The 24,092-nt window shown below is 38.3% G+C and overlaps 1 protein-coding gene across 2 annotated transcripts in view; it reads left to right on the top strand.

Annotated features, from left to right (window-relative positions):
- LOC105918900 (BMP/retinoic acid-inducible neural-specific protein 3) overlaps window positions 1-2,784 on the top strand; it is a 78,982-nt gene extending 76,198 nt beyond the window's left edge. For both annotated transcript variants that reach the window (XM_012854083.3, XM_036141022.1), the window contains one exon: window positions 841-2,784. In XM_012854083.3, coding sequence (XP_012709537.1) covers window positions 841-1,957 — 1,117 coding nt within the window. In that variant the 3' untranslated portion in view covers window positions 1,958-2,784. The remainder of the gene's footprint in view (window positions 1-840) is intronic.
- The last annotated feature ends 21,308 nt before the right edge of the window (window positions 2,785-24,092 follow it).

Genomic DNA, 24,092 nt, shown 5'->3' on the forward strand with positions numbered 1-24,092 from the left:
TACGGGCCGTATTTATCAAGTCATCATTTAAGTGTACGCTTGTGAAAAGGCTGAAAATTATCAACGACCCCTTAAAAAACTGATTTTCCAACCAATATTTGTTACCTGCAATACTTGCAAGCACTCCCTTAAATTTTGGCTCACCACTATTGTTGGCAAAAGGAAAGCTCGCCTATTTTGCAGCTGATCCTTAAATCAAAAACTAATTGATAAATTTTTTTTTCAGGGAATAAAAAAAAAAAATCCTTTACATTAGTATGGCTATGGAGGTATAATAAGAAACACAGGAGAGGCAGAACTCAAGAAAAATGTAGATCCTCAGCCATAAAGTTCCCACTACCTCTACTACCTTGTTAAGGAATGTTGAAACTCGCATTTGTTTTGATCTCAAGATTGAAGCATACATCCCTAACTTATGACATTGCCATATTTCATATTATGATGGGCACCATAAATCAGAGTTAATTAAATGGAGTAATGCATACTCACAGAAGTGAAGGATATATATCCTTGCAAAAAAGATTCATGTTTTACAAGATGGGAATATCTTTTTTTTATAAGGGCAACATGGTGTCTTAATAGATGAGACATATACCTCATTACTGTGATCTTTATTAGCGTAAAACTAGTTTCATATAGTTTATGTTCTAAATGATGTGATTCTGCACAATACTCTCATTCCATTGTAGGAGAAACACACAATAATTGATTACTAATCCAACACAAGAAAGCAAAGATTTGATTTTTTTTTTTTTTTTTTTTTTTTTTAAATAGTAAGTCCTGTTACAGACATACATTTACCTGCTGTAAGCCTTACCTACCACTCTGGTTCTGTTGCAGGCCCTTTGTGTACTGGCTCAACTACATCCTCTCCATCATGTACTGCAGCGAAAACAACCACCTCGGTTCCTACATGGAGGAGACGCGGAGCTGCTCCTGCCCTTACGAGCATCCTCCCTGCCAGAGTGTGATCCCATGCACAGTAGGGGAGGGTTCCTCCTGTGCATCTTGCTCCTATGAAAATCGCTCCCGCTGCGCCACATGCAATCAGGGCTACATGCTGAGCCAGGGCATGTGCCGCAACGAAGTGCCAGACTCCACTGACCATTACATCGGTTTTGAGACTGACCTGCAGGACATGGAGCTGCGCTACCTGCTGCAGAAAAGAGACAACAGGATCAGCATCCACGGCATCTTTGTCAGCAATGATGTCAGGCTTAATAACTGGTTCGACCCGTCGTGGAGAAAGAGGATGTTGCTGACTCTAAAAAGTAATAAATACAAATCAAACCATGTCCACATGCTCCTGGGGATGTCACTGCAGATTTGCCTTACCAAGAACAGCACACTTGACCCCATGCTCTCTGTCTATATCAATCCATTTGGAGGGAGTCACTCAGAGAGCTGGATCATGCCCATTGACCAGAACAACTACCCAGACTGGGAGAGGACTAAATTAGACCTTCCCTATGACTGCTACAACTGGACCTTGACTTTAGGCAATAAGTGGAAAACATTTTTTGAGACAGTCCACTTCTACCTACGGAGCCGCATCAGGGGCCCCTCAGGCACTGGAAATGGAAGTGTATATTTTGAACCACTGGAATACCTAGAATCAGAGCAAAACCTGGGGTACATGAAGATCAACAGCATCCAGATGTACGGCTACAGCATGCACTTTGACCCAGAAGCGATCCAGGACTTAATTTTACAGCTGGACTACCCATACACTCAGGGATCGCAGGACTCGGCCCTGCTGCAGCTGCTAGAGATCCGGGATCGGGTCAACAGGCTTTCCCCACCGGGAGCTCAGCCTCTGGATCTCTTTTCTTGTCTGCTGCGACACCGGCTCAAACTGTCCACTACAGATGTTGCCAGGATCCAGGCAGCACTGCAGACTTTCAGTGCCAAGCAGCCAAACTCCATTGAATATGAAACAACCAAATTATGTAGCTAGTAAGTTGGCCGTTGGCCATATGCACAGATGGAGCAGTTATCACACAGGCCTAATACTTGCGAGGAGCAATTCTAAAGCAGAGCAATGGACATTTTGGGGACCTTGTCATTGTCGCTGTGAATCTCAACTCCACTGCTGAGATTCTCACATCAACTTTTCCTATAAATTTGTATAACACCTTAGAATTGAATAGGTTTTCACTATACATGCAGCATTTTTTTTTCCTCTCTGTGAAAATAATTTTACAATCTATGATATAAATTCAAAGCTCTACTATCAGTCATATTTTACCAGTGAGCTGACATTTGTAGATTGCAGGAGTCTGAATAACTCACACATGAATAAAAAGACATTATGCCGTGAAAGAATACTCCAAGCAGTGTTATTATTTCACAAAAACAATCTCAACACCAGTTTCTGTTTATTTTGTATTCCATGTGTTTTCTCCACCATGTATACATCAAATAAAAGATAATTGCTTTCATTTTATCATCCTTCATTGGTGCATGTCAGACATGTTTGTTTAAATTGTATTTTTTTTTTTTTTTTTTGCTTAGATTTTTGCTTTCCATGCAAGGATTGTCACTGTTTCTTTGTTCTAGTCTACTACCCATTTTTGTAAGAAAACTCTAAATAGATGCTGTATCATGCAGATTTCTTGAAAGATACAATATAACAGGTTCACAAGGTGTTACATGTGCTTTTATTTTTATAATGCTGTTGTTTGTGAAGCAAATGATACAGCAACATTGTCTATAAAATGTACAGTAAAATTTGTTAATACACCTAATAAAATACATTTTTATGTGTGGTCAATATCCATTTTGGATGGATTGAGAAACTGACTTATTTTCCAAACAGCAAATAAATGGTGAACTCAAGAATACAGTACCCACTGTTAATCATGGTGATATTGGCAGCATCATGCCGCGGGTCTGCTTTGCTTATTTATGGAACAAATAATGAAGAACTACCTTGAAATTATTTGAAACTTTCTCTATAATCAAATGCTAGATGATTAACACTTGAAAACAGTTGGCTGAGCAAACATGATAAGGATCACAAACACATAATTTTTATTAGAATGTATAAAGCAGAATTATATGAAGCCTCTGAAATGGCCCCAACCAAAATGCTGTTGAACAAAATAATAGACAATACTGAAGGGCCAGTACTAATAAACAGCACATTTTTAAAAAGACATTAATTAAAAATATTAGTGAGAATGTCTGTATATATTTGAGCCTGTAGCTATATTGTTAATTACATTTACTTACAATGTATTGTACTGTGAATCTAAGTCAATACAATAATTTCAAAATGTTTCACCCAACGCTTATTTCTAAAGATTTTTTTTAAATCCCTCAAGCCAGCAAAAGAACAGCTTTGCTGATAGCTAAATTAAATAACACTAAATTAATATGATTTTATGACTTATGAGTGTGTTGAAGCTATTCACAGGTAATGTAAAGTCTGGTGGAACACCTCTGTGCAGAGGATTACTTATAGTTAACCCTCACAAAGTAATAATTCTTAAATCTGGTGAGTATGTTTTGCAGAACTTTTTATGTCCATATCTCTCTTTATATAAGTATTTAGCAAAGCAAAATAAATATAATGAAAAAAACATAAATGTTAAATGTAAAAATAAAATATCAAATTAGAGTTATTAAAAACAGTAACAGAAGAGGATAAATGGGGAGGGACATTACAAATCTATATATTGGTAAAATTAAATGTCTCTAAAGTACTCTTTACAGAAATATAATATTTTGGGGGGAGGAGAAAGTTATAAAAAATTACACAAACAGCAGCTAGTACAAAATACAAGAAACTGACGAAATAAATTTGGTTCTGTGCAGTAAAAAACACTTCTGTGTTTTGAATCTCTAAGCTTCAGATTCGTGTTGATGGATTGCTGCTTGAGGGCAGTGGGGAAGACACAAGAATCAAAGCCTTTTTATCTCAGGTGTCTCTCACAGTGGTTTGTAGTCTGTTGTAATTTGTGGCGGTTTAAGTCTTATTCCAAGCCATGAAATAAAGTCATTCTTTTTCTGTCGTTGAGGTGCTTTGTGCTACAAGTATTATGCTCCTCACGCAACCATTTGCTGGGACCTCTGATGTTTAACCATTTCAGAGGATAAAAGCAGTCAGTGTGGAAAAGCTGGTTCAGAAATTGAAATTGCTCGGAGAATTACAGATCATGTGTTAAGAAGGCATAAATCCTTAAAGCAATGGCTTTTTCATGCTAAAACAGTGGAAGGATTGAGATTATACTGCAAGAAGGATGTGAAAGAATGCTTAAACCACTGTTTTGGCAGGTGTCACCATACTAGCATTACTAACATCATTACATTACAACCCCTAACACCATTAACATGCATTTAAATAAAATGATTGCCTACAATTAATATAATCATACTGAAGTCAACTATAGTGGTAAAACCAGTCTACAAAAAGCAATTCTAGTGAACCACTGTTGTCTTTCAAGAAAAACGAACTAATTCTCATATCTCAGTTAATCCCCTGTAACATAGTAACACTGCAATCACATTAGAGCAGCAGGGGGTATCCCCCTTCCAACATCTAATGGAATACAACATATGCCCCACCATGCATCACAATGTCTGGTATTATGCTATTGTTGTTATTTGTTTGCATGCTGATTTGGCTAGAATTAGTCAAGCATTAGGGCAATCAAAAGCAGCATCTGGAAGGAGTGTTTTGCTGTGTGAAAGTCCAAAAAGACTAAGTACTTTGTTTTGTTTGTGGAATTTCCAAGAGCTAATTTTCTGTATACTGCAGACCGATATGAAAAAGAGGAGTAAGCAAGAATTTAATTTGTTGAGATTTGGCCGATTAACCATCTTCCATCTTATATCTTAACCCAAGATTATTCATACCCATTGTTAAGGTCAAAGGTCGCAGAAAATAGGCAGACTGTTCTGAGATGATGTAAAGGCAACAACATTTTAAATAGCCCCCAAGATATATATAGTGCCATCTCGAAATACTGAAGATATTTAACTTTAAAGCAGATAGGCTACAGGAATAGCTTTATACCACAGTGAGTGCCCTTTCTATCAGCTAAGCACAGTAAACTGAGGCTACCTTTTATACACAATCACCAGAATTTGAAGATGACATCAAGCTACAAATATGTTGTTTGGCGCTACAAGTCTAAATTTTAACTTTTACAAACGGTAAGCTCTGAATTTGATATAAACAACACGACAGCAGGGATCCATCCAGCCTTGCTTCAGTAGCTCCGGGTATTGTAATGTGTGTTGTATAAATACTACAGCTTATTTGAGATTTAAAACATATTGTGTTCAATGAGTTAAAAGTACAGTAATGGCCTTCATAATGGCAAAACCCCTACTCCAGTAGTAGTCCTACTTTGTGATAGGGGTGGCCGATATGAAGAAACTCTAATATCCCGATATTTTTGGGCTATATCACGATACACGATATATATCGTGATATGTTCAAATAACCTTGAATAACAAATGTTTTTAGCCAAATAGTGCCTAAAGTTGCATTGGTATATCTCATATTAACGTGTCAATTTTTTTGTTTGAAAAATTGATTGCAAGATAAAAATTAATTTACAATGTTTTATTTTAGCCTTTTTTCTCCACCACAGCTGCACATAGAAGCTTTTCACAAATTACAATATAGCTCTTTCATGGTCAACACTGGACCTTAAAAAACAGAAGATAACAGCGGCGAAAAATAACACCAAGGAAAGATCAAAATACACCTGAAATAAAAGGTATCATAAAAATATGACAATCCCAAAATCAAAAGCTTGTATTGTGACTATAAAATCAACTGACCAGTCGCAGGTACATATTCAGAGCATCTCAAAAATATTTCCTTTGCTCTTTAGGTGCTGGGAAATTTTAAACAAACATTTTTTTTTCTGTCATATGGGATTTAGCTAAAGAAGACGCCACTTTCAACAGTTTTATGGGTGGTTTATTTAAAGTTCCCTTCGGTATGTGTGTGTGTGTGTGGGTTGGGGGGGCAGGGGGGGGGGAGTCGACACAGAATTTACAAGTCTTCCTTTTGCACTGGATGACGTTTTAGGTGGAACACATTTGTGCTACTGCTACCTTTTGTGCCAATGGTGTTACTGCATGTTCCGCGTTTTGTTCGACATCCTTACACTGCCTGAAAAGCTTGCTGTCGCCATACTTCTTGCCGTCTCGTCAACGTTAAGTAAGTGCACGGGTTCGTCGTTGTGTGCGCGCGCCAGAGCGCTTTCTGGTTTGGAGGAGGAGCGAGTGATGTGTTCACAGCATGTAGGAAACACTAAACCCACAGTGAATTAAATACAGCGGCTCAATCTTGCCATGAAAATTTACACGCGCCACTGAATGGGTCTTGTGACCAAGAGTGGCGCTCTAGGTCACATTGCCTTTTTTTTTTTTTTTGCAACCCACTTTCTGTTTGATTTAAGAGACCAAGTATTTTAAGGTCAAAGGGTTAAAATTTAACTGAGTCAAGAGTCTTTGGCGTGAAAGTCAAGTCCAACATTTTTTTTGGGCTTTTCTTTGGGCGGCTCTAGTGGCTTGCTTTTTATGAAAGTAGGCTGACAGGAAGGGAGGTGGAAGAGGGGGAGAGACATGCGGCAAAGGACCGTGGGCCGGATTCAAAGCCCGGTCAACTGCGTCGAGGACTAAGGCCTCCGTTCATGGGTCGCGCTACCCGCTGCGCCACGAACGCGTCCAAGTCCAAATTTTTTTTACAAAGAATCTTTGTAAAAAAACGTATTAAATTTATGACTTAAGTATGAATCAATTCTAATTATCGTGACTCAAGTCCACACCTCTGCTTTTTACTAGCTGAAATCATTTTCTGTGTGCTTAGAACAATCTGAATATGTATTGGATGTTTATCAATAAGTCAACTGAGTGGGATTTTTCCTTTACACTGCCTGCAAAACTAACTTAAAAAGGTAAAATTGTTTGATTAGAAAAAGTTACATTAGTAGCTTAATAGTTATTAGTGATTCGTTATCTACTTCCATTGTGATCTGTTATAATCACTCCCTCCAGTTATGTGACTGTCTTCAATACAATTTTGACTATCAATTCCTTCACTGGACAAATGTTTTGTCACCCATTCCAATAGGTTCAACAAGTGACTGAACTGAACAAACTGTTCCTGAACTTAACAATGGATGGTAGATGACTTTGATACCATGATACAATACTTTTGTGAATATACAGTACAATTAATACACGCTCGCACAGCGAAATTCAAATCATTTGCTGTTTCACCCTAATATTAAGGCGGAGAATATTTGGTATTTGTTTTGTTGAACATATAGCTCATAGGACAGCACACAGACTGCAATCAGGTAGAATGCTCAAAGTGACCTCTGAAGTTGTAGCTTTTACTTCAACAAATGGAAAGCATTTTTTATAATGGTGAAAAAAGTGACAGTAAAACATAATGTTAAAGGATAAAAGGGAAAGAGCACCGCCTGCATAGAATGTGGTGGGTGAAGGTGACAATGTAATTATTATCTCAATGCCAGATCCGCAGAGGTAAGAATCCCCCAGAAAGTTGAAGTAGGCGGTGAAACATGATATACCAGCCTGGCAGACAATGCTTGTGACTTTTAGAGGAACTTGAATCAAAAAAAGTTATTCAGTTTTGATCACATTAACTTTCAGAGACACAAAGGCATTTTGGAGGTCATTAACATTCATGTGACATACCTACAATGAACTTGAGCTGAATGTTTTAAGAACAAATGTTTAGTGGTCTAAATTATTTTTTTACACGTTATGCTTCCTTGCCAGAGGGCGTAAGTGAATCTAATTTAGCAGCTATAAAACTAAATTAATGGACTACAAGCATCGGAGCACATAAAGAAGTATTCCATCTGAAAGTAGCATTAACACAAAGAATATGTAATTGCAAAAGAGGCCTATAAAAATAGTGATTTGGTCGGCCAAATGCAAATGTGTTCACTAGGTCTCCTCTGCCAACTTCCTCAGCCATGACAGAAAAACACATGGTTAGAAGCTCTTTTCCTCAAATCATCAGACAGCACACAGGGATAAAGCTAAGACTCTAGTAGAGAGATAAAAACGTTTAAAAATTAACCTTATATAGGCATCTTCAGCCTGTTTAGTTAATATAAAAATACATAGATGTTTGGTGAATTTTAATTAATAATACAAAGATAATTTATTCACTCAAGGAGAATACAAAAGAAAACAGCTTTACGCTTTAAAAAAGCTTCTGTTGCAAGGGCCCTCTAACCAGAGCTAAGATCAGTCCTTGGTCATACTTTTAGAAGGTAGACCTTTACTAAAGATAAACAAATTCTAAAATGGCACTAATGGTAGCATCATGTTCAAGTAGCACTGTTATTTTCATTCTAATTTGCTCGTCTTAAAAACTATAATTCCACCTTTTTGGAGATTAAACAGCTTTTTGGACGATTAATCCATCTGATTTTAGATACTGTGCGGTGTTGTAATAAGGATTATTACTCATACCATTTCACTTTTGAATATTTGTTATTATGCATAACTATAGCATCAAGTGTTTTTTTTAAACAGGGATCCCCTGCATAAAATCTCAAAATCTCAAAAAATATCTCAACTACAACCACAAAGGATTTGCAATACCTATATCACCACATATCACCATAATAAGTATTGCCAGATGTTGCTGCTCTGAAAAACATGCAGTGAAATAATTAATCCTTAAGAGGTCATATAATTTTCTTTAATTCTGTCACAGTTGTATTTTTAATAAGAGCCTGGTGCAGGCAACACCTAGGGATAAGAATAGGGATTGAGGAGGGTTTAAAAGATGGCGAACCTTAGAAAAACATGTTGATAATGGAGTAAATAATTGATTTGTTTTTGGATGGACTAAAAGAGACTAGAGGGAGGATGATGAGAAATTTTATTTTTGGCAAAGATGAAACAAGATGGACAAAGATGTGGGGGGGGGGGGATTGAGAAACAATTGTTTAACTCAAAAAAGGCTTTTTGCCTTCTCAGGATCAAGAGAAGGATATTTTTGTAGGGGTTAAGGGAGTGAAAGGAGCTGCAAACAAACTGAAATCTCTCACGAGATGTCTGTAATAACTGGCAAAACCAAGGAACCATTAGAGGCGTTTAGTGTTGTGGGTGTGGACCAATCCTGGACTGCCTTGATCTTTTCTGGGCCATTTTTCACCTATCGATCCTCAAAAAAGTAGCCAGGGAAATTTATGGAAGTCTTGTGGAGTTCACATTTTCTGCTCTGACAAATATACGTTTTTTAAGAACGCTGAATGACTTGTTTGACATGTTTATGTTTTTCCATATTCTTTGTGAAAAATTAAGATGTCATCAAAATAGATGAAAACAAAAACATTAAGGAAGTCATGAAGAACATCATAAACCAGCGCTTGGAAGCAGTGCTTCATTTGTAAATCGACAATGCTGGAAGGCTAACTAACAGTGGAGTGACACCAGGGTTCACTGAGGCCAATACGGATGCCGGAATGCACATAAAACACAACGCTTATTCAAGCAAATGTCAAAATACCAAGCACATTCATTATTTATGTTACAGTTAAACGCTTTATGTGGGATTTATAAGAGTATTACGTGCAGACTCATTTCTTACCTGGCTAGCTGTTTAGTTTATCCTACAACACGACAAAGTACGCCTCCTTATTTTCCTCCCTGCTCCGCACTTTGCTCTGTCTCAGTAGCACACCAGTGTCCTTTAGCCACACACGACTTCACGTAAAGGATCAGATTGAACCTGGTTAACGGAGGTCCAACGATATTGAGAAAGAGCAGGTAAGAGATGGTGGTGGAAAATCCTGTTCACATTCTGCGCTCGACATGGGGATAGTATTCACAGCTATAAACAGTTTATTCAGTTCCTCAGGAATGCATCTTCCTTTTGATTCCACATACTCTCTGTGAGCACGAATCAATGTGCAAGGAAATCATTGTTGAAGCACAGACAGAGCGTCTCGACTTCACTCTGTCCGTAGAGTACACCTGTCCTCGGGCCAGTACTGTGGATAAAGCACCTGTATCTCCTCGATAAAATGATCATAGCCACTTTTTTAGACAGGTGCCCACCATGGGACAACAAGCATTACTCTAGGTTTTTGGCCACACTTAGAAATGTCTAATGTTTAGCACTTATGTCACTCGCTTTTCCCTCTCAATCTCCCTGTCGCTCAGTTCAGAAAAGTGTCCTGGCCACTCCGACATTGCTTCAAACACTCTGACTGTACGACAAATAGCTTTATTAGCAGAAGTAAAAGTTCAGATAACTTCTGCAGTGCGTCACATATCATACCCAGATTCTTCACAAAAGCACAGGAACTTATGCACAGTGCAAGATCATTTAATGTTTGTTTAGTTATGCCATCACGGGTGGGATCTTCTGATGCCAGCTTAAAATGTTTATGAAGCACTGGATAGTTTTTCCAAACTGCTTCCACTGTCCTAAAACTGGAGGCCACCCACTTCGTGTCTTAAATCCAACACATTTTGCAGAGTTGCACGCCCAACCTGGATGTACACTCTCTCGGTTTCATCCCGTTTTTGATAGATCTGTTATAAAAAAAAAATATCTATTAGTATTTTAAAATGATTGCCTGCCCCCATCTCTTTCAACATGTCATTTACCGTAAGTTCAAGTCTATGGGCTGAACAGTACCACACAGTAATATGAGTGAAAATAGCTTGAAGTCTATTTGCAACACCACTTCTCCATCCTAACATAAGAGATGTGCCATCACATGTGTAAGCATCTTAAATATAAACTCCTTAGTCAAATGTAAGTGCTTGAGTGTGGATAATAAATGCCGCACAATGCCCTTTGCAAAGCCATAGCTGCATTTTTTGACTCATAAATAAAATTAAAAATAAATCATCCAAACTACATTTTCGTCTTCAAGACTGCTAATTGTGTGACATAACAAAAGAGAAAACTAAAAAGAAATAGCTTTTTTTGTTTTCATGCCCACCTGCACAAGATGTGTAACATAAATCAATTTGAATTTGCAATTCCAAGCAGCACAGTGGAGTGACGTCAGTGCCAACTCTTCTGCTGCCCCAGATCGCTCAGTCTGGACTTTTCAAATAGGAATGAGGTTTGCAAGCACTGCATTTTGATGGGCTGGCTTCGCTGGGCTGGCTGGGTCATGGGTCATTTGTTTTGTTGTCAGCAGCATTTGTCCAATGCTAAGTGTTAGCACTAGGCCTGCTCGTTAGGCGAAAAAGAGAAGCAAGGAAGAAGAGGCTGTGTGTGCACAAAACCCTCAGCACCATGAAGCTGCTGGGGGAGTTCAAGCTTGTGAAGGAGCTCCGTTTCCAGGTCTACTAACCCACTTGGGTACCTTTGCTCTGAGGGTTCCTTCGGGCATCTGCTTCCACCGTCCTCTGCCTTTAACTTCTCACAACTAAGAATTTTTCTTATGGATAAACTTTACATAAACAATTGCACTCTCACAAACGCCTACAGGTGCTTTGATTCAAGTACTTACAGATTCACTTATATACAAAAGAACTATTCTTATCTTTAGCTGTCACTTTATACATTTTGTATTGAATAATACTCTATATTTTTTATTGATGGTATCAAGAGGTTGGTTGTTTGAACATATAATATTTTATCGGTTGGTTTTGCTGTTCTTTTCTGCTCTCTTTGCAGGTGTAGAAGTAGACTCAGAGGATGTCATATTGGTCACTCCCTTTCCTCTCCTCTTTTTCTTTTCATCCTTTCTCCCTTTTAGCATATATCATTATACATATATAAATCAAGCAGTAAGGCTCCACTTGTGAAAGTAAACTCTGTTGGGCTCTTTTTGGCATTAATACAACAATTCTTAATGCCACATTGCCAGACAGGACACAAAAAAAGTCAGCTCATTCTGGATAAACTGCCTGCAGAGGACATTTTAAGGTCTAATTTGTGGCTTACAAACATCTTTAAACTACAGATTGTGACAAGTTAATATCGGCATAAAAACAGTACATTTAGGCACCTTAACATTATAGGATACCTTGCTGGCCCAAGTCCGCAGAAGGATGCAACAGCGCATCATCGATAATACTGGCTTCCGTTGATGATGTTTTACAAATACACAAGAACAGATACGCTGCGGTCTGGGGCAACAGAAGAACGGTGTGCGCTGATGTCACTCTCCTGCGGTGCTTGGAATTGCAAATTCAAATAGATTTTTGGAACACTTTATGTACGGGCAGACATGAAATGAATGGTAATTTTCTCTTAGTTTTCTCTTTAGTTATGTAACACAATCAGCAATCTTGAAGACAGAAATGTAAAAGCAGTTTGGATGATCTTTTAACAATTTGATGTATGTGTAAAAAAAATGCAGCTTTGAGCTTGAAAAAGCATTTCTGCTAATACATTTTAATCTGAAAAACTCACATGGAAAGAAGAGACGATTAGAAGAATTTATTGATATAATATTTTAAGACTTTGGCGCTCAGACCTCGGCAGGAATCATCATCGAATTTTGTAGAGTCCAGGAGGAATTACACTCTAATAGGAACAAGGTTGTAGGAGCACATAGGAAAGCCAGATGGAGCTGCTATGATGGTGGAGAAGGGGATGGAGGTGGGTTGAATCCAGTCATCAGAGTCCAGATCAGACATCGCGCAGTGACTGCTTGCTTGCTTGGTAGAAGCTGAGCTGGAATTAAGGTTTTTTTAAGACGGATCCAGGACGCTGATTGGCTTCGTGGAGGAGCCGTTCAAAACTGATTGGCTTGTGTCGGAGGCAAATGAGTCTTTGATTGATGGAGGTAAGCAATGAGTTTCTTCAGTTTGAATTTCTGCTTTAGCTCCATTTTAATTTACAAATTGGACATCTTAAACTGAATTTTGGTCACTTTTTGGTGGGACATCATTTGAAAATTAATTGTTAAACGCTATTTTATTTATCATTTAAATCAATTAACAAAATTTGTAGTCAAGGAGAAGAAAATATAAATGAAGTTTGGATGATTTATTGTTAATTTTATTTGTGAGTCAAACATGCAGCTGCATTTTGAAAATGAAAAGGTATTTGTATTTCTGCATTTTAATTAGAATATTGGGACACATTTGCTTACCAGGTCTGCTGCAGCAGAAGAAGAGATGCCACTGACGTCACGCTCTTGCGCCGCTGGGAATTGCAAATTCAAATTGATTCATGGAACAGTTTTAGCGGGGGCAGGCATGAAAGTAAAAAAACCATTTTCTCTTAGCTTTCTATTTAGTTGTGTTACACAATGCGCAGTCTTGAGGAAGAAAATGAAAATGCAGTTCGGATGATCAATTAGTCATTTTATTAATGAGCCAAAAAAATGCAGCTTTGACTTTGAAAAAGCAATTTATTTATTTAATTTTCAGATTTTGACATTTCAAAATTATTTTTGATCACTTTTTTCCAGGACATCTTTTGAAAATCAAATGTTATTTTATTTATCGTTTTAACTAATTTACAAATTAAGCAGTATTGGAGCAGGAAAGGAAAATTCAATTTGGATAATTTATTTTTAATTTTATTTATGAGTCAAAAATGCAGCTGCATTTTAAAAATGAAAAAGCATTTGTATTTATGCATTTTAATTAGAATATTGGGACACATTTGCTTCCATAATCCAGAACCTGATGTCCTCCCACTGATACACTGCAATGTTCTTTCACTTTTGAAGAGTGACTCAATAGTTCAGCTGTCAGCTTGCTATGAGGGTGTATTTTTGGTTATCCTACAACTTTTGTGACTGCTTCCTTTTTAGAAGGAGGTCATATTTAATTGACAGGCATGGACAACCATGACCTGATGCAAAAAGCAAAAATTATTTATACCTGCTGCCCTTGAGGGGTATGTTTGCACAGCCATTTCAATAGAATACGTTGCTTAGTAACTCGTCACCATCAGAGATAAGTCCGATGAGAGTGGTGTCGTCCGCGAACTTCAGGAGCTTGACAGACTGATGACTGGAGGTGCAGCTGTTGGTGTACAGGGAGAAGAGCAGAGGAGAAAGAACACAGCCCTGGGGGGAACCAGTGCTGAAGAGTCATGTTTTCCCAGCTTCACGTGCTGCTTCCTGTCAGACAGGAAGTTTGTAATGCACCTGCAGGTGTAGTCGGGCACATTCAGCTGGGATAGCTTAATCCTGAAGCAGAGCTGAGATGATTGTATTGAAGGCAGAGCTGAAATCCACAGGATCCTGGCATAAGGTGCTGGAAGATGTAGTGAAGGGCCAGGTTGACAGTAACGTCTGCAGACCTGTTGGCTCTGTAGGCAAACTGTAGGGGGTCCAGGAGGGGATCGGTGATTTATTTTAGGTGTGAAAGCACATCCATCCATCCATTTTCTGACCCGCTTAATCCCTCATGGGGTCACGGGGGTTGCTGGTGCCTATCTCCAGTGTTCACCGGGCGAGAGGCAGTGTACACCCTGGACAGGTCACCAGTCAGGGCAACACAGAGACAGACAGAACAAACAACCATTCACGCACACACTCACACCTAAGGACAATTTAGAGATGCCAATTAACCTAACAGTCATGTTCTTGGACTGTGGTAGAGAGTGATACCCGGAGAGAACCCATGCATGCACAGGGAGAACATGCTAACTCCATGCAGACAGACCCAGGGTTGGATTTGAACCCAGTGTGAAAGCACAAGGTGCTCAAGGGACTTCATAACCACAGAGGTCAGAGTGACGGGTCTAAAGTCATTAAGTCCTGTGGTCCTTGGCTTCTTGGGAACAGGGATAATGGTGGAGGATTTAAAGCAGGCTGGCATGTGACATGTCGCCAGTGAGGGGTTAAAAATGTCTGTGAACACTGCCATCATAATTGTAAGTTGTATAATAATTCTACTCTGTAAAAAGAATGGTCCTAATAAATCATTGAAAACCAAAAAAGAATAAAACAAGTGTGCATTATAAATGCAAACTTAAACTTTTGACAACATACCCTGGTTAAGGCTGTATGTAAACCAGGGTACGTCTGTGACACACACAAAGAAGAATTCCAACTGAAGCTTGAGTCAAAGATCTAGGATTAATATGGGCCTAATAAAAAAGGGTCCTATAAGAAAGTTAATTTAACTTATAGCTTAATTATAAAAGCTGCTAAATGTATCATATTTTTGCAGGTTCCCAGCCTCGTTTGATCTCATAATGTTTTTTTTTTATATATTATTGAAATAAAGCTGTACACACAGCTAGCTTTAAGTTGCTTGCAAATCCTTTTTAATCCAAAGCCTGTCGCTTTCCTTTTCTGCCTCCTTATTCAGTGCCAGCATTGTGTGGGTGAAATTGTAGGCCTCCTGAGGCTTCATGCCAAACCGAAGCGCACCTACTTTTGACTCAACCAAGTCATTTTACAGTTTATTAAATATGGACATGGAATATGTTCTGAGTTTCTTTGTTTGTATTTTGTCATTCCACTCATCCTTAAAAAATCCACTGGAAAACAACACTTCTGTTTCAAAATTGCTTTGGATTTAACAAAATTGATAGCAGATGTCTTGTGAGGCATATTTCTCATCAAACCTTCAAGAGATTTGGAACCTCTTATGTGAAAACTGTTATTTTTGTTGTGGGCTTTGAAAGATCTGTCAGCTGCAGCAGAATTCATTCTGAAGGCCATTCAGTTCTCAAAACAACGCAAACTCTATTTCTTTGATCCCTCACATTTAAGAACAATTGGATGCTATGCGAGGTTTGGACAAATACACAAGCAAAAAATGATGTTAACATAATTGCAAAAAATAAAAATGATCCCTTTTTGTTCCTGCTTCCTTATCTACATCTCTTTAAACATCACAGTTTGCCCTTTTTGCCCAACCTAGTTATGCATGCCAGGGAAAAAGGACTTTTTTGTCCATTTCTATTCCAATTGCTTATGATAGCAAGAGTGCAGTGGTTTCCTCTGGGGCCTAGAAATGCTCATTTGAAAAATCGCCCAGACGTGCATGGGGGTTGCCAACCTCAATTTTTGATGCAGTAGCTCATTTTGTGTGTCTTCCTCACGACTCACAGCCTGGCCCCACCAGGGGCCTGGTTACAACAGACTGCCAATTATAAGGGCCTCCTGCTACACCTGCCTGCTGCTGCCCTGTGGATGGATCTGCAGCTCCACTCCGGGCCAAGTGGCTATCTGACGCGATGTCCTACTGACGTTCAACTTTTGAGTTGATTTAAATGCTCAAGAGGAATTCAGTTTATTGATTTTCCTAGATGGAAAATAGGAAGAGCAAAATGTGTAACAGGTAAATTAAATATGTTTTAGTGAATAAAAAGTAATTTAAAGACCTCTGAATTTTAACAGTTTGTGTCCAGGATGTGGGGTTAATTAATAAGGAGTCATCATTAGTGTCCTGTACATCCCTCCCTCTGCAAACTCAACATCTGCCTGCAGCATCAAACACACCACCATCTCCGAACTACAGACTCAACACCCCAATGCCCTCATTATCATGTCGGGAGACTTCAATCATGTCACCATGAACAAAGTTCTGCCGACCTTCAAACAATATGTGAGCTGCCCTACCAGAGAGGAGAGGACCCTGGACCTGATGTATGCTAACATTGAGGATGCATACATCTCCTCTTATCTCCCCCTCTGGGCAGGTCAGACCACAACCTGGTTCACCTCAAACCCTGCTATGTGCCTCTGGTTAAGAGGAAGCCTGCGACCACAAGGACTGTGAGGAGGTGGTTGGAGGAAGCTTATGAGACACTGCAGGTCTGCTTTGAAGTGACTGACTGACCTGCACTCTGTGAGCCCCACGGGGAGGACATTGATGGGCTCACAGAGTGCATGACGCACTACATCAACTTCTGTGTGGACTGCAATGTCCCAGCTCGGACTGTCACCTGTTATGCCAACAATAAACCATGGATCATCACCAAGGACATTAAGGTCATCCTGAATGAGAAGAAGATGGCGTTCAGAAATGGCAACCGTGATGAGATGAGGAGAGTGCAGGGGGTACTCAAATGTAAAATTAGGGAGGGTAAAGACAAGTACAGGAGAAAGCTGGAGAATAAACTCCAGAGAAACAACATGAGGGATATGTTGAGTGGCATGAGAACCATCACCGGGTTCCAGAAGAGTGTTGGCATGGGTTTGGAAGGCCATGTGGACTGGACAAATAAATTGAACCTATTTTTCAAAAGGTTTGATACTGGTTCAGATCAATGACTGTATTTTAAACTGAACATTAGGAGTTTCAGTCATTTTTTGTACATACAGAGAAGGAATGGTGAGAAAAGACCCAGGCGGGTGGGTACTGATATTTTTTTTTTGACGGTTACTAGACCAACAAGGACCACAATGGCTGGATTCTATGATGGATGCTTTTGTGAGTAAGTATTTATGTGACTCATCCCATTGGCAGTAAGCTTACTTTGAACAAATGATGTCTCCTGAATGAGGACAATTACATAGCTTGTAGACATCAATGCTTACTCTGTGCACTTTGTATTTTTTACTTACTTGCTATGTTGCAATTACGTCTTGTGCATGTACTTGGGTTGTGTGGGTTTTTTTCTCAGACACAGCCAATGTCCACCACAACGCAACAATGTACCCCCTTCTGAAATGTTCTGTTTAAAGGATAGAAATACGTATATACCTTAAGATTTTTCTCCCAGTTGTATGAGACAGGTAAATCTTTATTTTATTAGTGATGGCAGCAAAATGCAAACCATTTATAATAAGCAAAATAGGACACTATGTGCTGCACCAGGATTTTCTATTTAATCTGAGCATACAGCGCCTGGTAGGATTCAATAGTACATCCCGAGCATTGTCATTGACATTTATGTGCTTTAATGTCTCATTTTCAAGAAAAGGTGATAAATATTTTTTGTTACTGAATGAGGTTATCACACAACTCTATTTGTGGATATGCCACTACAGAAGAAACCATACTGGTTATTGTTTGGACTATTAAAGGAATGATGTACCATACTAGCGTTGGTATTTCCCAAAACTAATGGAATTTAACCAGCTACATGGTTCATAATTCTGTTGACCAAATCAATTTAAACCAAAATGGATTTTTCAAACTGTTGGATTATTAACTTTTTTTCTTTTAGCATTCAATTTGTCAAAGTCTTTGTATATACAAAACAAGAGACATATTTAAAAGACACAAAAGGATAGTTTTTCTTAAAAGCTGGGAAGGCAAAAATAACACTTTTATATCTGCAGCAGCATACAAACCAGCACAGCATTGTGATACTGATTTAAAAAAAAGATGTCCAAATACTCCTGTACTCTGAGCCAGTAGCTAAATTCCACAGTCCAATGCCCCTTCTCTTCTTTGAAGCCACACATTCACTGAAAGTTGTATGTTGTTGCTCCAGAGCTGGATGCAGTTTGCTGCAGAGGAAGCTAAACATTTATTCAGACACCCTGAAGTTCTGTAACCACTACAATAACATCCCACCACTGGGAGGGTCAGTTAAACATTAAGACTGATGGTCTGAAGCAATACATTTGCAACTGAAAAACACACACAATATGCATATTACAATAACTAATATATTCAACCATTAAATTGTTGTACACTGGATTTATATATGTATATGACCACTATAGCAAGCTAGCATAGGTACCATTAGCTTTGTGTCATTGTGTTGTCTAGCTCATATACCCTTCAGTTTGATACTACTCTGGATAAGTACAGGAGCATGCGGGAAGCCAGAGTGTTTCATATTGCCGCCCGCAGCCTCTTTTGGCTCTCATCTTTTTACTTTGAGTCAGACAAAAAGCAATAGACTGAGCAGCAGGTTTTTTTTATGTCCACCGTTGTTGCTTGTCTCTGTGTCATACACAAATCACATCACATTACTTTTTTGACCTGAGGGCCTATGACGGCCATGCCCACATTGTCATGGAAAACAAAACAAACTGTGAAGAGTAGCGTAGAGGCAAGTCAAATCAAAGTAGTACTAATAAAAAAGGAACAAAGGTTCTATGATAAAAATAAACTATGGCCTGAGATCTGAGTTTTGTGCACCTGTAACGACGTTTTGCCCTTCTGTCTCAAAATTTGTATTACACAAACTATGACTATAAAACACTCCTGTTCTCCAAACCTTTAATTGTAAAAATAAACAAATAAGGTGGCAGCACCCTTTAATTTTAAAGTATCTATTCAGTTCAATTCTGCCACACCAGAACCACCAGCAGACCTGCAGTCTGAGAGTGAAGTGCTCTGTTAGGAACATACGGGGTATATATCAGAGCTCTGATATATGATGGAGCTTTACTATTAGGGCTTTATACGTTAGAAGAATTTTAAATTATATTCTTGATTTAACAGGAAGCCAATGAAGGGAAGCTAAAATTGGAGAAATATGATCCCTCTTGTTGATTTTCCTCAGAACTCTTGCTGCAGACTTTGAACTGCATTTAGTGGACTTCCTGATCGTAAAGAATTACAATAGTCTAGCCTTGAAGTAATAAATGTATGGACTAATATATATATATATATATATATATATATATATATATATATATATATATATATATATATATATATATATAGCAAAAAGAAGATGTCATGATCAGGTTTGGTTAAAAGAATGAAATTGAAAATCTGTATCATGAGTTTAAATGTGCAAATTTGGAAAAGCAAATGCAATTAAATATGCTTGATGAATCCAAAAGCATAAAACTTTGCACATAGGTCAAAAGAAAAAAAAAAAAGAAAAACTGCCAAATAAGGTGAACAACTGCGCACTCTCTTAACATAATGTCTTATCATTTTATCACTCTCTGTCGTGCAGATAACCTAATGTTGACATGTTGAAGTAACTCCATGCATATCATGTGAGATAAAAGGAATTTTAATACAAGGTGTTGTACAGTTGCAAAGGTACAGTTCTTGAAGAGGAAGTGGACCTGTCACTGTACTGACATCCCCGCTATTAGAGGAGCATTCACAGGTGCAGTGGCTGGCAGTCTCCAGTGTTTACCAGGGAGCATCATTAGCCTGGCGTCTCACAGCCTTAAAATGTCATATATCCACTGTAATGAACTGTGAGAGCACACATTATTCCCAAACTTCCCTGCTACAGCACCAACATTAATCCAAATACTCAAAACCTGCACCTCCAGTCCCTCCACTCATTAACTGTGGCAGATATCAAGATAGGAATAATGAGAAACTGCCCGCAAGTCAGGACATATATTAAAAGAAATCTAAAGTTCAGGAGAAAGGGAGCTAGAGATGGAGAGAATAAATCCTGTCATAAATGGCAAAATACCCTTGAGGAAAGGTCCAGGCTTGGATGGCAAACAGCATGCATTCTTATTGTTTGGAGATGTTGACAGACTTTGTACAACTTATAAGCAGGCTATAAGGAAATACAGTTTTGACAGCACATACAAATAATAAGTATTTATGGTAAAATGCTTAGAAAATATAGCTGCAAAACTGCATGCAGTAGATTTACAAAAATAGTAAAGATAAAAAAATAAGACTGCATTTTAGGCTGTTCTAGTTACAGCTAAATAAAAAAACAGTTAAACATACAGAGTTGATGTATTTACAGTCAGCAGACAACCAGTAAAATATGACAGTAACATTTTAGGGAATGCTTTACCGTGTAACATACTGGTTATGTTTTGTAAATTGTCATTGCTTTTAATCATCAAATTTACAATTCAATTTAGTTCACTTTATTTATATAGTGCCAATTCACAACACATGTCATCACAAGGCACTTTAGTCACCTCTATCAAATCATACAGACATATTGTATAAAAAGTTTTATATCTAAAAAAAAAGGGGGGAAAAAGCAGATCGCATGGAGTCATTGAATTGGAGCATTCATTCCTCCTGGATTTAGCTACAATGGACAGCCTCTTGCATTGTGCCATTAACTTTGCACCAATCCCTCATACCAAGCATGTATGTAGCAAGAGTGGAAAGGAACTGTATTGTACATTTACTATCCATCCATTCTTTGCTAATTCTGTCCTCTTTGTCTATCACAAGATGGCATCTCTGATGACCGCCTCAACATTAAGTTTGCTCATACTGTGTGTTTTTCTGTATTTGTAATATATTTTGCTGCTATTCTCTAGGTACTTTCACCATAGAGTAACTACTAAGCATAAGGTAGCCCTGTCTGTGCAGTTCTCTGGTTCTCACCTATCCAAATAGTTTCTGACCAAAATCCTAATTGGAAGCCTGGCAGCTCTCAATGGGAGATGTAGTCAAAACTGTGCTGAAAAACTCATTAAGCTAAGCCAGCAGGGACTGCCCACTCCACTCCCATCTACCCTGTCGAATGCTCCCTCTCACATGATCAAAACGGAAAAGTTCCTCCTTCTCAGCACAATAACCTCAGACTTCTGAGGATTTGCTGCCCTTCTTCACCAAAATCTGGCTTGGAGAACACATTGTGGACAGTCTACTCCTGATGCCGCGCTTACAGAGATTTCAAGTGGAAAAAAAACACTATTAAAAGAAAAGTGAGCTTTTGCAGTTTACCAGAAGCCATGTTAGGGAAACACAAACATATGGAAGAAGATACAAAATGCTATGAGTGGCAGAGAACTAACACTGCACATTACTCTCAACACACCATGCCCACTGTCAAATATGGTGGTGGGAGCATCACTCCCTGGGGTCCTTCTCTTCAGCAGGATCAAGGAAGATGATCAGAATTGATGGGAAGATGGATGGAGACTGGGGCTGGGGTTCACATTTCAGCAAGACAATGACCCTAAACATAAAGCCAGGGCTACAATGGAATGATTTAAAACAAAACATATCCATGTGTTAGAATGGCCCAGTCAAAGTCCAGATCTAAACCAAATCAAGAAACTGTGGCAAGATCTGAAAACTGCTTTTCACAAACACTCTCCATCTAATCTGATTGAGGTTGAGCTGTTCTGCCAAGAATGGGCAAAAATTCAGTCACTAGATGTGCAAAGCTGGTAGAGACACACCCAAAAAGACTTGCAGCTGTAATTGCAGCAAAAGGTGGTTCCACAAAGTATTTTCTCAGGGGGGTTGAATACTTTTGCACAATGCTTTTTTCAGTTTTTTTTATTTGTAAAAGAAAAAAGAAGAAATCGTATATAATCAGTGTTTCCTATTATGTGAGAATTTACTTCTGGTGGTGGGTAGTATGGAGTGGCTTGGAATGGTACAGTGTAGCATGGTGCTTGTTGATCAGGTACAGAATAAACGTGTCAAAGGATTATAAACTCTTTTTGTAACAGAAATCCTCAATATCAACTTGTCTTATAAATAATGTAGTTATTTACATTTTGAACAAGTAATTATGGGCATGTTTTTTAAAAGAAATGATATTCAGATATTCAATTGTAAAACTATTTACAAAGTTGGCAGTTTCTGTTTAAGGAATTAATATTTCAATGCTTTAAAAAAAAAAAAAAAAAAAAAAAAAAAAAAGTCCTGTATGTATGGAAAGGCTTCAGGGACAGGTCCATTAATGCTATTCTCATGCATGCAGCAATGTGCTCTCCTGAAGTTTGTTTTGCAAGTCAGTTTTGATCCTGTTCATTACAGAGACAACTTGTTCACAATTTACTCTTGACACAGAGAGGACTAGTGCCCGTTGCGGCGAGTTGAAAATTATATTATTTCTCAATAACAGTACTGCAAGGAACATCCATTTTTTTTCTTGAAAATATGTACATTTAAATGTTCTCCTCCACAGCCAATTTATTTCCTTTAATCTACAATGGCCCTAATACTCCGTTGTAGTTACTGTTGTACTATCCATAGGTGTCTGAAACATAATGAAAATGTGTGTACAGAATGCATGCACTGAAAAAAAAAATCCAAACACAGTAACCACAACATCAGGGAACACAAAATATGACCTCTGCACTTTGGGAACCTCTGGACAAGACTCACAAACACCCTCATAGAGTAATTATGTTTGCGCAAATGAAAAAGCATTTTCATTCATTATAGTTTCATATAACTATGTGTGATAAGCAAATGCATTTAACCATCATTGTGGGTAAATGTATTTATTCTAATGAAGCCTGGAAAAAATTCAACCTATTTGATGAACAATACTTGTGCTTGTACCAGTTGCCAAGCTTGATGTGCATCCGAGGTGCAGTGAAGACTTCATTTTGTCTTTATGCAATTATTTATCGTCAGCAGTTCAAGTAGTGCCTTGTGTTTGCTGGTTAAACAAAAATTTCAGGAAACTGTGACATGACTACATTTGTGTTTATGTTTTATAAACATGTGTAAAGCTCAAAATGCAGCAATCCCATTTTTCCCCTGCCTCATTCCTGCATTCATTTAAAGTAATAGTGTGGGTGATCCATGTAGGTGGTACATAACATTAATGGATGTCTGATTTTGCACATAAAATAAAAGTTGTTGAGTGCCACCAACTCACATTCTGTTAAGACCTTCTGCTTCCGCCATGTTAGATGTGGTTTGAAGTCTTGTAGCCATGAAAATCCCATGCTGGTTCATGTCTACAGTGTTTGATTATCTAAATGGAAGCTTGTCAAGGGAGAAGTCTAGTGTCCTCTTATGACAATTAGGGTTGTATAATTAACTGAAATAATCTTTTTTTTTTCATTTTGATTTTATAGGTATTGCGGAAACAACTTTATTTTATTTTTTTCTATTGTTATGGAATATTCCAATCAACAGTTATGATATTATTGTGTAAGTTCTCCTAAACCATGCATACACCCAATGTGTTCATGAGGCACCTTTCCTCTAGATGTAAATGGAAGCATGTAGAGGGGCACGCAGTAATTACACATCACCATGTATCACGCACTCTCATAAATATACAGTTAATGTTTGTTTTGTTTCACCTAAATGGTTAACAAATAAATAATAAACAAGTCAATACTGAACTTTGCTATGCATTAAAGCAAATTTAATAATGATAATAATAATAATTGAACTTTATTGATCTCATAATGGACAAATTCACTTCTGCATCTTAACCCATCCCCTTGGGGAGCAGTGGGCTGCCACTGTAGGGCGCCTGGGGAGCAATCAGGGGTTAAGGGTCTTGCTCAGGGACCCAGAGTGCAGGCAGTGGGAATCGAACCGGGTACTTACAACCTTCTCAGAGTGCAAGCGTG

Source organism: Fundulus heteroclitus, chromosome 9 (genome assembly GCF_011125445.2).
Source record: "Fundulus heteroclitus isolate FHET01 chromosome 9, MU-UCD_Fhet_4.1, whole genome shotgun sequence".
Lineage (NCBI taxonomy): Eukaryota > Metazoa > Chordata > Actinopteri > Cyprinodontiformes > Fundulidae > Fundulus > Fundulus heteroclitus.